This window comes from Xenopus tropicalis, chromosome 2 (genome assembly GCF_000004195.4).
Source record: "Xenopus tropicalis strain Nigerian chromosome 2, UCB_Xtro_10.0, whole genome shotgun sequence".
Lineage (NCBI taxonomy): Eukaryota > Metazoa > Chordata > Amphibia > Anura > Pipidae > Xenopus > Xenopus tropicalis.
Window position 1 is genome coordinate 116,546,310 of NC_030678.2, and position 13,759 is coordinate 116,560,068.

Consider the following 13,759-nt stretch of genomic DNA (forward strand, 5'->3'; position numbering starts at 1 on the left):
TACTGGACTTAGTAAATTGGTACCTATTTACAAATTGTAGTTAGCCCAAAATGTAAATGTTAAAAATGAGCATATTACTACTTTTAGTAAATCAATCCCTTTGTCTCTAGCTATTCTAAATAGGCCACTTCTTTTCAAACTCAGAAAGAGTTAAGGCACCTGGCAGTAAAGGAGTTAACAATAGATTACTTACAGCTACTGGCCTTTACATGCAGCAAAACATCCAATTTGCTATTTCCAGCTCAACATTTGCCAATGGCAAAAGTGCACCTTATTAATTAGACTTCCAGTTACTATGGGGGTTATATAGAACAATAAGCAGCTCCTTATTAGTTACACAACTCATCAGAGTAACATGGCAAGATAAACAACACCTTATTAGTTACATCCCATCACTCTGTATGATGCTGCCCTCACATTTGTCTTCTCTGACCATAACAAGCAGAGGTGTGATTAAATAGGAACTGTCTAGAAGAGAACCCCCAATGGAATGTGTGCTCCAATAAAAAGGAGCCAAATGAAATCCGTTATAATATTAACAATATCGACTTGGTAATTAATTAATGGAACAGTGTCTTTCTGCAACAACAAAACAAAAGCTCCCAGGCAATGAGAGGAAGAAACGCACAATACTTGCACCCAGCACCTAACAATCATGGGCAGCAGGCAGTCTGGTAGTCGCTTACTAGTTGAATGTATGTATGTATTGTATGAACTCTAAACTCCTGGGAGAACCGTTATACTTCTTTCTGAACCAACTACTGCCCTGCGTCCCTGTCTCCAGCAAGTAGATAGTTCCACAGAAGGAACCGTTAATTGTTCCTTGGAGGAGGTTGCATAAAGCCTTTGCCTGTCCTACTATGCTCCAGTATGGCCACCATATTCTCCTTTTTACTAAATTCACAGTGCCATTCCTGCCACCCCATGGCCTTTCTGGACATTTGTCTGCACATAACTGAACCAGAAGTTCTAATGTCAATTTACTCTGGGCTGTTGCAGCGATCGTTTCTGTTACTATTGTTTTGGTGTAAATCGCTTCTGAATTCAGTGCCCTAGAACCTGCCTGACTCTTATAATTTCACCATGTGCAAGTACCATGCTGCAAGTTGGGGTTCCTGGGGGCCACAGGCGTTCTGGGCACTGACTTGCAACTAACAGAGTCTGTAGGAGAGACTGGGGGGTAGAGAGAATAGTATGGCTCCGATATTCAGAACCACCAGCCTGATGCCCAGCCAGTTATAAGTACATATTGCTCAAATATAACATAGGACCAGAAGGAGAAAGGGCAAATAAAAGTGTATCTTTTACCAATATCGTGAAAAAACTAAATGTCTGATTTAAGCTCTCCCGGCTCCCAAACCCTGGTGTATATTTACCAGCACCGACCCTTTAACCCCTGCCTCCCCATAGCGAGCCACCTGCTTTCACTTGTTGCCAGTAGTTGAGTGGCTCCCATGCTATGTGATTAGAGAGGGTCAGGCTCGCTGGTGACCCCAAGGTCAGGATCCCTACTAGGCACTAATCCCACTCTGTAGCGGCATCAATCCAAAGCCCCCTCCGCCCCCTGCTTCTTCCCACCCTAATGATCTGCTGATACAGAGCAGACTCGGCGTTCCCGGACAGCCATTGCACAGAGGTAGGCTCAGAGTTCAGCCAACTGGGGACCGAGAAAAGCCAATAAACGCTACCGGCTCATTCTGACAGCTTCTCCTGATTGCTACCTAATCGCCCTGAGCCGCTAAACTGTACATGTATCTGTGGCTGGGGACTGGAGGCAGCAGGCACCCCTAATACCTAGGCTGCACCTTACACTACAGAGCCCAGGGAAGCAATGATCTCCATGGAGCGCTCTGTGAGTGCAGGTAACATGTCTGTCCCCTCATTAGATTTTTTTGCAAGAAGCCAGACAAGTTACTACCAAAAACATTTTTTCCAAACGATACCTACCTGATGAAGATTTCTGCTATTACAAAATTAGGAAGGAGGGAATCACTTAATTTACATCGGAAAAACAGATTCTCTTGCACCCAATTAAGTCCCAAATGGGCCCAATGACCTACTGCCAAGTACCACCAATGCCCCCTGCTCAAACTTTACTACTGTCAGAAAATATTTACTTCAGAATAAAAATGGCAATACTTGTAAAATGTTGAAACAAAGATTGAACGAGGATTGATTTAATGTAACAAATTACAAGATAAAATGTATCAGTTTTAGTTTTGTGTAAAAATAAAATTGCAGGATTGGCACGCTGGTACATTTAATTTCTTTTTACCTTTACAGTTAAAGAAAGTGTTAGCAAAAGTGGCGAAAGGGCAAACAAGAAATGGGAACAAATGTACAGAATATAAATAATAAATAGTACATTAACAAACACCCCATACAAATGCATTTAATTCATCACTTTCGCGATAAATTAAATTAAAAAATAAATAATTTGTATAAAATGTGGAAATATCTTAAAACCTGTCATAAAATGATAATCAAATACACATTTTATCTCAAATGACCCACAGGTGCCCAGGGACCTGGATTTAAATCCATAACTATCGTCTTTCATCTAAAATTTATCACAGCGGTTGCAGTTTGTCAGATTGGAAACTATTAGTTAATGAAAAGAATATTTGTTATAATTGGACAGGTAATGACATGTAAAATATAAATGTTCGGGTTAAGTAGAACTTAATTACGCCATCATTAAATTAATAGACATCGTAATGAAAATGTTGCAATGGGTTTAACGAACCACATAAAAAGCCAACATGACACAAAAGGATTACTCATTAGGGCTGTAATTACAATGAGACTCATACAGAAAAGTGCTGTTTCGTGTAAAATGATGGGATTTGCTTTTTAGCGATCTGTAAGGGAGAAAATGACCCGTCAAAAACATTTATGTGCCCTTCCTGGCAGTGTTAAAAATGTAAATACGCAGCATAGTGCCAATAAATACAGTGTAGTGGAAAACTGTAAAATGCCAATTTTTTATTATACTCCCAAAAGCAAATAATTAGTAAATGGATCAATTTTCTTGTAAAACTTAAATCAAGGTCTGCAAAGGTGAAGGGGATTAGTAAGCATGTGGAGAGAAAAAATGAATATTATATTATATTTACTATTAAAATCTATTAAGCCAGATAGTTCTCTGAAAATAACTCTCATTTCTCGTTATGGAAATGAAATTCAACGTATGAGAACTTCTGTATCCTGAATATGTTACGCTTACAAATGTATTTCTGTGCATTCCTCTGACATTAAAGTGGATGTAAAACTAAATTTACCCCTAATAAAATTGCAATCCTAAAAAAATTATCCAATATACATTAATTACAAATGAATAACACGTTTGGTTTTGACTTTTGAAACAATGTAGCAGAAGCCAGCAAATTAACATGCCTGGAAATAAGCAAGCTAGGCTGACTTTTGCTTCAGTGTTTTAAAAGACAAAACTAACAGTGCAGAAAAGAGATAAACAAACACTGCTTTCACCTGCAATTACACAGACCACAGACGTGCATATTGGAAAGTTGCTTAGAATTACATTCTCTTTCATAAAGTATAATGGTTATTTTTGAGTTTGCATTCCCTTTAAAACCATAAGGCATAGCAATTATTGCACAACCATTTTTACGTTCTAGGGAATTATGTAACACAAACAGGCCAGTATTTTTGTACCAGTCAACATGTTTCTTCATAAATACTTTAAAGACACAGCTCAACTGTATATTGAATTTGTTCGTTTTGAGCAACTTAAAAAATGAAATAATGAAAATCAGAGTCATACAAACTCTTTCACTCTGTATATCATTGTAAGATTTGTTTTTGCTCATTCGTTTAAATGCTTCAAAACTATATCTATAAAGGAATATAATTAATGTATTACCAATCAAATCTCCAAAATATAATTTTATAACGGCATCAAACGAACGAATACTTAATAATTTCTTACATCTAAGTGACTAGCACAATGCCATTTTATTGAAACTGCGATATTATAGCCATTTCTTCAAATAAGTGATCTTATATTCTCTGAATAATCGGAATCTAGTGCATATAAAAGAAGCAACATTATTTATGTTCAGTTGAAAATTTATTTAGCTGAAAATTCAATTCATCCTTCTGAGTATATGAGTATTTGTTCTCTTTAGGCAGAGAGGACGTTTGATAAACTATGTACACAATATGAATTCAAAAAAATATCTCACCAGTAATTTACAAGAAATTATACAAAACAAAAATGAGGGAATCAGGTACATAAACGCATACAAAAAGCTAGAATCAACTTCTAGTCTGGAGGGAGGGTATAAATAAACGGCAACATCTACAAAACTTTGTAACTGGTATGGAAATTGTTCCCAATGTGACAAGTGAGACACTTGGATAAAGATCCGAAATAATATGTAATCCAATAATAATAGTCTTTAAAATGATAAACAAACGAGATCTGATTTATGGCAGATGCTTCAGTAACTACAAATTAAACTGGGTGCTCTCTAGGAGACTTATAAATACTGTACAAAAATCAATAAAACACATTTTCCCTTCTAAAACTAGCATAGAAATATCATTTAGCTTCTAGAAAGAGCAACAAATCAGGGTTGTCTGTTTGTTTTACTGTATTTTTAGCACGGATCTGAGACTTCAATTTCTTACAAGAACATCAAAACATCTCTGTACAAAACAAAAAGAGAGGGCAGTTCTGGGAAAGTGGAGGGAAGCGTGCTGCCCTGGTCCTTGATGAGCAGGCAGATTGCATTGTTCCTAAAAGGGTGAGCACAGTCCCCTACCATCACTTATCCGTGTCATTATCACTGTCCTGGTTCAGAAAGTCTGTCAGATGTGTGTGAGGGGCACGGTGCCGGTTACCCCCGTCCCTGCCCCCTGGTAGTGCTGGGGCAAGCTGTGAAGTCTACTAGTTGCTGCTGCAGCCGCCGCTGCTGCCGCTGCCGCAGCAGCGGCCGGGTCCCCGGCTTCCCCCCCACTAGGCAAGTACATGCTGATCATCTCCCGTAGATCTCCGGGACAGGGCGGCCGGTTATGGGGCCCACCTCCGCTCACTGGGGGACTGACACTGGGTTCGGATTTCACCAGGGATCCCAGTGCCCCTAGGGCACCAGATGAAGCTGCAGCGGCGGCTGCAGCAGCTGCAGCCGCCGCCACCGCGGCCGAGGACGGAGAACCCTGGTGCTGCTGTTGGCTGGAGCTGTAGCCCAGCGCCCCATAGCCAGAGGGAGAAGCGGTCATGTAGGTCTGGGCACCGGGCAGCGGGCTGTACTGCAGGGCGCTCATGTCATAACGGTGCATGGGTTGGGGCGGAGGGGGTGGCGGGTGTGGCGTAGGGTTGTGGTGCGGATGGTGATGCGGGTGATGGTGTGGGTGGTGGGGGTGATGATGCGGGTGGTGGCCCCCGCTGCCAGGGTGCTGTTGCTGCTGTTGACTGTAGGCAAGCTGAGCTTCTTGCATCATCGCTGCAGCGGCAGCAGCAGCTACAGAGCCCGGGTAAGCGCCATTGGCCCAGCCGTTCATATGTGCGTAGCCACCGGCAGAAGCGCCTGACCCGGGACTCTCCAGGCGTTGTACCACCACTCCTCCCGTTCCCCCTCCTCCTCCACCCGGACTCAGGCCGACCCCCATGTGGCCTCCTCCAGCAGCGTGCAGAAGCCCCCCGGCTAGAGAGTACTTGTCCTTCTTGAGCAGGGTCTTGGTTTTGCGCCGCGGCCGGTACTTATAATCCGGGTGCTCCTTCATGTGCAGGGCGCGCAGCCTCTTGGCCTCGTCAATGAAGGGTCTCTTCTCAGCCTCCGACATAACTTTCCACTCAGCCCCCAGCCTCTTGCTGATCTCCGAGTTGTGCATCTTGGGGTTCTCCTGGGCCATCTTTCTCCTCTGCCCTCTGGACCATACCATAAAGGCGTTCATGGGTCGCTTGACCCGGTCCTGGTTGGCTTTATTGCCCCCTCCTCCCCCAGTTTGCCCCGTGTTGCTAGGGGGCTGCACCCCGGGGGAGTGTAAGTCCGTCTCCATCATCATGCTGTACATTCACACAAGCTTTCCGGGGTCCCCCCCTCTGTAGTACAATGACGAGCAGTAGGCAGGGGTGCGGGCTGCTGGCACCTTGGGCTCACTATGTGGGGCAGTGGGAAGCCCTTTGGGAGCAGCTCGTTGGGAAAGTTTGATGATTCCTGTGGCCGCTCCAACAGGTGCAATGCCACTTGTTCCACTCACTGACCCCTCTTATGTGCGCTCTCCTCCCCTCTGTCCCAGTGCAGCCTGTGCTTCTCAGCTTCGACTGCTTCTCTTCATTGGCCCAGAGGGAGTGCGCAGCTGGGTGCAGATGGAGATGCCCCTGCGACTGGTGCCAGTGTTAGAGCTCGAAGTCAGGAGCGCCAATCGCTCTGCTCCCACACTGGACTGAGCTCTGGCAATAAAATACAACAGCAAAGCAAAGACATCAATGGGGTTTGCAAGCAGCAAGTCCAAATGAGCAGCTAAGCGGGTTAGGCAGAAAGTCTGTGCGGGGCAGTCGCTGATGCAAGAAGTGGTTCTTTCTGAAGCTTCTGCTTCTCGCCTGCGGCAGCTCATACACACCGATCCGTGCACACAGCAGCCATAGGGCGCAAGCCGGCTGGGATTAAATGACTTTGCCGCGGCCAATGGGAGGGAGGCTGCCGGTAGAGAGGGGAGGGCAGAGCGGTAGGACAGGGGGAGGGAGAGGGGTGTGCGCAGTACTGCTGCCCGGGCACACGCTGGCCCCTGACGTCATGGGGAGAATTTGCGGGAGGGAAGGAGGCGTGAGCCCAGAGTGGGAATTTGCGGGTGACGGTCTTTGCCTTTGGGTTACTTCTTCCTATTCTGTTATCTTTTATAGGTGAACAGAGAGCCCAACTACATCACAAACAGAATATTAACTTCTGTTTCCTGTATACACCATACTCTGCGTCTAGGAGCTTGGTATACATAGCTTGCATGTACTAGCTTGCCTCATGGCCATCACTGGGACAGGCTGCTTTTAGCCAAGGCCAATTAGTCTTCAACTGATACCCTCTCCTCCTAGTACATTGCCTTGTGTTGGAGCAAAAGGGGAGTTGGTGACTAATGTGGTTTTAGTTTGTGCTATATAAACCCAAATATCGACTGGCACCAAATATACACAACAGCACTCGGCTGAAACCAATAGCTGGAAATGTTCTCAGATCCGTCAAAGCAACACACTCTAAATAACCAGCAATTGTTAATATATCTGGCATCCGTTTTATGAACCAGATCGGACGAGATGTTACATAGATATCCATGCTAATTAGAATAATATATAGGTGATAGATATATAAAGATGATGTTAGATTAGATAGATTGATAGACATACATAAACTAAAATATAAATGATTATATAATAGATGATGATAGATGATAGATAGATAGATAGATAGATAGATAGATAGATAGATAGATAGATAGATGATGATAGATGATAGATAGATAGATAGATAGATAGATAGATAGATAGATGATAGATAAATAAATGCTGTGGGGAATTGGTAGAGTTCTCCCTGTGTACAAGTATTAGGGGACCAGGTGTGTTTAGTTGCTAAGTGACAAGTGAAAGCCACACACAAACAGTGGCACTCAGTGAGGGTCTCCAGTGGGAGCGGATAATATGGAGAGAAAAAGGGGGAGGGAGGTTGCACTTATGGCTAAGATCTCACGATTATGTACCCACCATATTCTCCCTTGTGCCTCTTATTGCAGCCACGAAACAAAGGCCCAGGAGAAATGAAGCTGTGGAATTGTCCACTTTGGCACCACATGGCAAATAATGGGTTATGCTGCAGGTAGAGTACCCCCACCCCCACACAGGTCTGTATGATGTGATGCGCAATAAGGAGCAGTAAATGCCACAACATTCTTGCAGCTCTGCCTTGATAATGAAATTGCAATGCCCACAGCAAGTTGGGCACATCTGCCAGAGACCGATCTGGCACGGCGCAATCCATTTATATCAGCCTATTTACAAGTCAGTCAAGTTTGCAAGTTCTCACAATCCAAAGGAAATATTGCAGCTATTCTGAATGGCAGGAATATTCATTTCTTTAACTCTTTCTTCACCAGCAAAGAAACACGGAATTCACTGATAACTGTAAAGTGCAACAGTAATCTGTATATATGGACATGAAAGGGGCTGCAAATCCCAAACTAGTTTTTTTTATATAACGGAACAAATTATAAATCAAGGAATTTCCCAATGTTTATTCATTAAAGTTGTTAAATTAAATATCAACTGTAACTGCTATTGAAAACAGCATTTGTTTGTCCCTTGCTAATCTCTGCACTGCTACTTGTGACTTTTGAAACAGCAAATGCCAGCTGACTAATAGACTCGTCTCGGCTTGTGGAGAACTGAATTCTCCTACATTGTTTTAGGACTAAGAACCAGCAGTGCAGAAAGGGACAGACAGATACTGCTTTTAGAAGCAATTATATGTACAAATAATTTAAAAACATTTCACATATTGTAATAATTGTATAATGGAAAGTCTACATGCAGCTGGGAACTAATGGGAATAAATATATTTGTTTATTTTTTCAAGTGTACGGGTATAATTATAAATCGTACCTTTTCCATTCCACCGTCCCCAGCATGGCTAAACTCTGAGGTGAGGCTAAATGAACTGCCGATTAATTATTGGTACTGTATTAGGGTGAAGACACATGGAACTACTAGTAGCAGCTACTTGTCATAGCTACAAAAAAAAGACAATGCTGACCATTGACTGATAATTGTCTCGATGTGTGTTTTAGCAGAGGCAATTCTCAAGTTCTCTATGGTAGGTTATTTTAGTAGCAGTGACAAGGAAATGCTACTAGTAGCTCCGTGTGTCTTCACTGTTAGAGCTTAGGTGTAACAAAGGTTCTGGCTATTTGAATTGTCTGAATTGTACTGAACTTAGAAATCTGTGAACAGTCACATTCTGTATGAGTGGGAATATAGGCTGCACCGTATCTGCCCTTTATTCCTTAACTTGGAAGATTACCCTCAGATTGGTGTTAGTTATCCTGGCCCTTACACCCCATTAAGTCTGAAAGTAGCTGCAACTTGTACACAATGCTGTACAATGACCTGTTGCTCTGTGTGTGGTGCCAGATGCCTCTAATCTCATAGGGGCAAAGAGACCTGGTTTACAAGACGTATTTATTCGTAGTAAGAAGTAACCTCATATGTCTGGACTTGCTTTGAATATGGTCTAAACCCATTTATAATTCCCACAGTTGTGGATGGCCCCCATGACTTAACTTGTATATTGGTTTATTGGTTTCTGCGATTTAGCTTGGGCTAGCGAATTCTAACAAAACCTCTGCCTGGGATGATATCTCCATGCACAATTAATGCTTATTCTATATATTATAATTCTTGTTCTATATATTATTCCCCAAAAGCACAGGTTTGACTTGATCCCCGTACAATTCTTGTTTGTAATTGTTCCCGTTATTACCAATGATCGCTGTACCCGCCAGCAAATTAGTGAGAAGCAGACAAGCCCACACCTTCCCTGCACACTTTCCTATAGGGTGCCTGCTGAAACATCTACAGACTTTAAAGGGGATCTGCGAGTCTACACTACTGCTGTATGTGACTGGGGTTATCCCATCTCGCCTTCTGGCTACCTTTCCTTATCCCTCATCCCTGCAGATTCACTCAGCATTCCATTAGCAGCCTGCAGAGCATCTGATAAGGACTCCCAGACCCTCTCCCTGTTAGAAAAGACTTCAAGGAAGGGCTCTATCGCCGCCTGCTGTTCATATCTATCTATCTGTCTATATCTATCTATCTATCTATCTATCTATCTATCTATCTATCTATCTATCTATCTATCTATCTATATCTATCATTTATCTATCTATGTGCGCTTGTGTTTTTATAGCATACACCAGCTATCTATACTATATCCCTCAGATATTTCTTTCAAGGAAATAATCACGGTTTAGCAACTGATTTATTTTATTGCAGAATCTGAAATGAACAAAATTGAATCGGATATTTCCGACTGTGGACGAAATATGTACATGATCACAACAATAAGAATAATAAAAAAAAGTAATTATGAGTAATAATGGCAAGACGTGCTTTCACAAGGAAAGGGGACCGCGATCAGCAGTGGAACAGACGAAACCTGAGCCAGGCTGGAGGTTCGGGATAGAGTCGCACCCTGGGAGCAGTACTCACACATATAATTCAGATTTCACAGCTGACCTGCTCTGTAAACCTCAATCAGCTTCTAATTGAAGAGAGAAAACAAAATATCGCTTCCCTACAGCAGAGCTAACGATTTAATCATTATATCAGACATTATAGCTTTTAATTAGGCTAATGCTGATACTGTATGGGAAGAGATAATTCAATACAGTCCTTGATGAATTCTGTAATTGGGTTAACAGCGGTGCAGTTGGGGAGAAACGTCAATATTCAAGCTGTGTAGAGCCCCTCGGTTTGTAAATGGAGAGACAAGCTAGATCCCCAGACAGACAGAGAAGACTTTACTTATTGAGTTTATCCCCACAACAAAAATTCAGTTTTTACCAATATGCACAACTTTCCTTTGACACTAATAGGAGATTCGGTACTACTATGAGTCCTAGGTATAACAATAGATGGCAGGGAATTCATACAAAGAGTTTAAATAAATATCTTGATATGGTATCTGTTGGGATACAACACTCTAGAGTTTAAAACGCATTTAGCCAATATTTAAAATGACCAGAACTACTACGATTTACATTTTGTGCATTTCTAAAATAGCTATCTTCCAGACTGCCTTCAATAGCACCAATTCATATATTCAACTGTGCTGTTTGTGATATTCAGGTGTGTGCGTCCTACATCCAAACTACACCAGCACTTTTAATTGTAAATGGTATAAATGATTATTATTATATTATTAATAATAAATTGTTCTCTGTGTAATTAATAAAACCGATGTCAGAGCGGCCTGTTAGCGCACCAGTTCAATGTCACCTTTCTGTGCTGGTATTTTGTGCAATATTAATGTGCACAATGTGGATAATGGGAACTATAAAATAAAGGAAAATGCAAAGTACAAACTAAATCATTTCTTCATACGACAAACACGTGTGGATAGTGTGATCTGTTAGCCATACTACTGTACAGAACTGTATTTTACGAACTATATACACATCAGGTCTTATCTTGTAGCTAAAATGCATTGCAGGAAAATGTTACAGAATCAAATAGTCCTCAGAGAAATATATTTCATCTTTAGTACAGTGTGAGTGATGTGAGCCATCTGTTAGAATGAGATGAATGGTTCTGTTAGGTATATGCACCTCAGCTGCCTACATATACTCACTTTGTTTTTGCAATAGGGGAAGAAAGCTTTTTGATAAGAGTAATATTAATATCTAGCTACAGAGAATAAATCTCTCAGGATAGGTGGCATTCAAATATGAACAGCTAAAATATTTTCTTTCAGTTCTTCTCTTGTTAGTCATTTGACAAAACACAAAAGTCATTATTCATCCCAAACAGTACATAAGTCAAAACGAATTATGCAGAGGAAAAAATGTAACCAGCGAGTCCTTTCCTTTCAGGCCATTGCAGTTAGTGCAAATTAGATTAGTTTAGCCAGGCTTCAGGCACTATAAACATGACACACAGGGATCATCCCACTCCAATCTTCTTTTTCATCCAGGCATCTCCCAGAAATTACATCTATTTCTTTAATATACTTTACAATGAGATTTAAACAGCACATTGATGCCATTCCAAAACTCCAATTCATTCAGTTATTTGCCCTCCATGAAAGGGCAAGTATATACTATTTGAGTGCATACGTGCATGTAACACACACAGCATATACATACATTTTGGGTTTTTGTTTGTGTTCTTGAGTAGCCTTGTACCAGGACCTCCTCTCTCAAAATGCTTACATTATAGCTTATTTGTAAGGCGGTCTACTGATTGTGTCCTGGAACAGAAAGAATAAGGCAAAACTGTGTGTGCTGAACATTTTAACCCTGTATAGTTGTCTTTATACAGATGTGTGGTAGCAGCCATAGAAGTAAAATTCTTCATTGCTTTTATTATATCAGAAAATGTAACATATACAGGTATTGCCACTTACATGCACAAATGGACGTATGCAAATAAATAAATGTGTGTGTATACACACAAAGTTAGTTTAATGGAAAATATATGGAAGATAATCACTATAGTTATAGGTATAAATGAGGTAAACTTTGCCTTTAAGGTCATCTTTTTCTTTTTAGGGCATTTTATCCATGAAAACTGAGTTTATTTTTCGTTATGGAATAGTTAATGTCTATCAAGCAAAGTTATTCTAGGTGCACATGGACTCTTGCAGCCAAAGCAAGTGAGGAATGAATGTGGCAGGAAATGTCAAAAACTGGAATTGAACTATGGTTTTCCTAAATGTTTTCGGTGTCTGTGTTTTTAGGTAAACGCGCCTGCAGATAGAAATTTATATGAAATAAAATAGATAATCAACACTAAACCAAACGTCATTTCTTAACGCTGTACTGGTCAGACTATGGCTACGTCAAGTTTAAATGACATGCGGACTTTTATTAATGCTTTTCCTTGCACAGTACTTTTGCTCGGCAGCAGTGGAGGGTATACTCTCTGCAGAACTGACATCTGGCTTCAACTGGCAGATTTTTGTGGACTGCAGCCCTTGCTCTATTATCTCTGGTGCCCCCATTAGAGCAAATTAATAGTATCATTTTAATCTTGTATTTCCGGATAATCCTATAGTTCAACTCGCCCAGCATTTGCCAGGTGCAGCCTTAACCACCAGGAAGCCTCTAATAATCTCCCTGACCTGGCTCCCAAATAATAAGGCTGATCCGTAATGCAGTGAAAGCCACCGTTGCTTTAGCGCAAAATCCTGTGAAAAGGACCCCACATTATTTATACTGCATTGAGACCCTAGTACAAATTTACTATACATTAGTTTTTTTCTTTCTGAAATAGTGAATAAACTGACTTTCGTTTCATGTATTTTATTGCAGACGCAAGGCTGCTTGCGGGTATCCTAATAATATATCGCTCTGTTTTGTCGCTAAATGTGCAGGGATCTCAATCGCTTTGCCTCCAAATCGCTTGCCGATATGCCTTGAGAAATATTTCCTCTGTGAATCTTAAAATATAAGCAAAATATCACAGCACAATACAAGCGATGTAATGGGTTAATTGAGTGGAACTGCTATCATGTTTAAACACCTGTTCCAGGGAGATTATAGCAGGATCCACAATCAATAATCGTACATTTCTCAGCTTGTTCATCGAACATAATACAACTTTGGTACCAACACTTACTATTAATAATAGAAATATTTCGCTCTAGTCCGTTATCGACTCGATAGAGATGTTAAAAAGCAGCCAAATTCACATTTGGATTTTATACACTGCGCAGAGCATTGGCCTGCGACGCGTACAACTGATAATTAAGAGTTTCCCTTATTTGTGGATATTGATTGAATGAAGAGTCTCATCATTTGACTTAATTAGACTTAAGGAGAATGCAATTTCACATGAAGGGTTGTAAAACCAGAACAATTCATAGTAAAGAACAATTTGAATGCAGCAGAAATAGCTTGTATAGGGGGGAAGGAGAGATCAGAGGTTCTAGACTGGGTCCTTGGGCTCAGTCGGAGCGACAAGGCGATCAGCCTAAATAGAAACTTGTATAGACTTGTACACTTCCATGTGACACTTCTAATGGAGGCT

General features: G+C 41.2%; 1 protein-coding gene across 1 annotated transcript; it reads right to left on the minus strand.

Annotated features, from left to right (window-relative positions):
- Positions 1–3,515: 3,515 nt before the first annotated feature.
- On the minus strand, positions 3,516–6,645 carry sox1 (SRY-box 1). Its single transcript, NM_001080996.1, is given in 1 exon segment — positions 3,516–6,645. A coding segment is annotated over 1 exon segment (1,206 nt). The 5' UTR covers positions 6,040–6,645; the 3' UTR covers positions 3,516–4,833.
- Between the last annotated feature and the right edge of the window lie 7,114 nt (positions 6,646–13,759).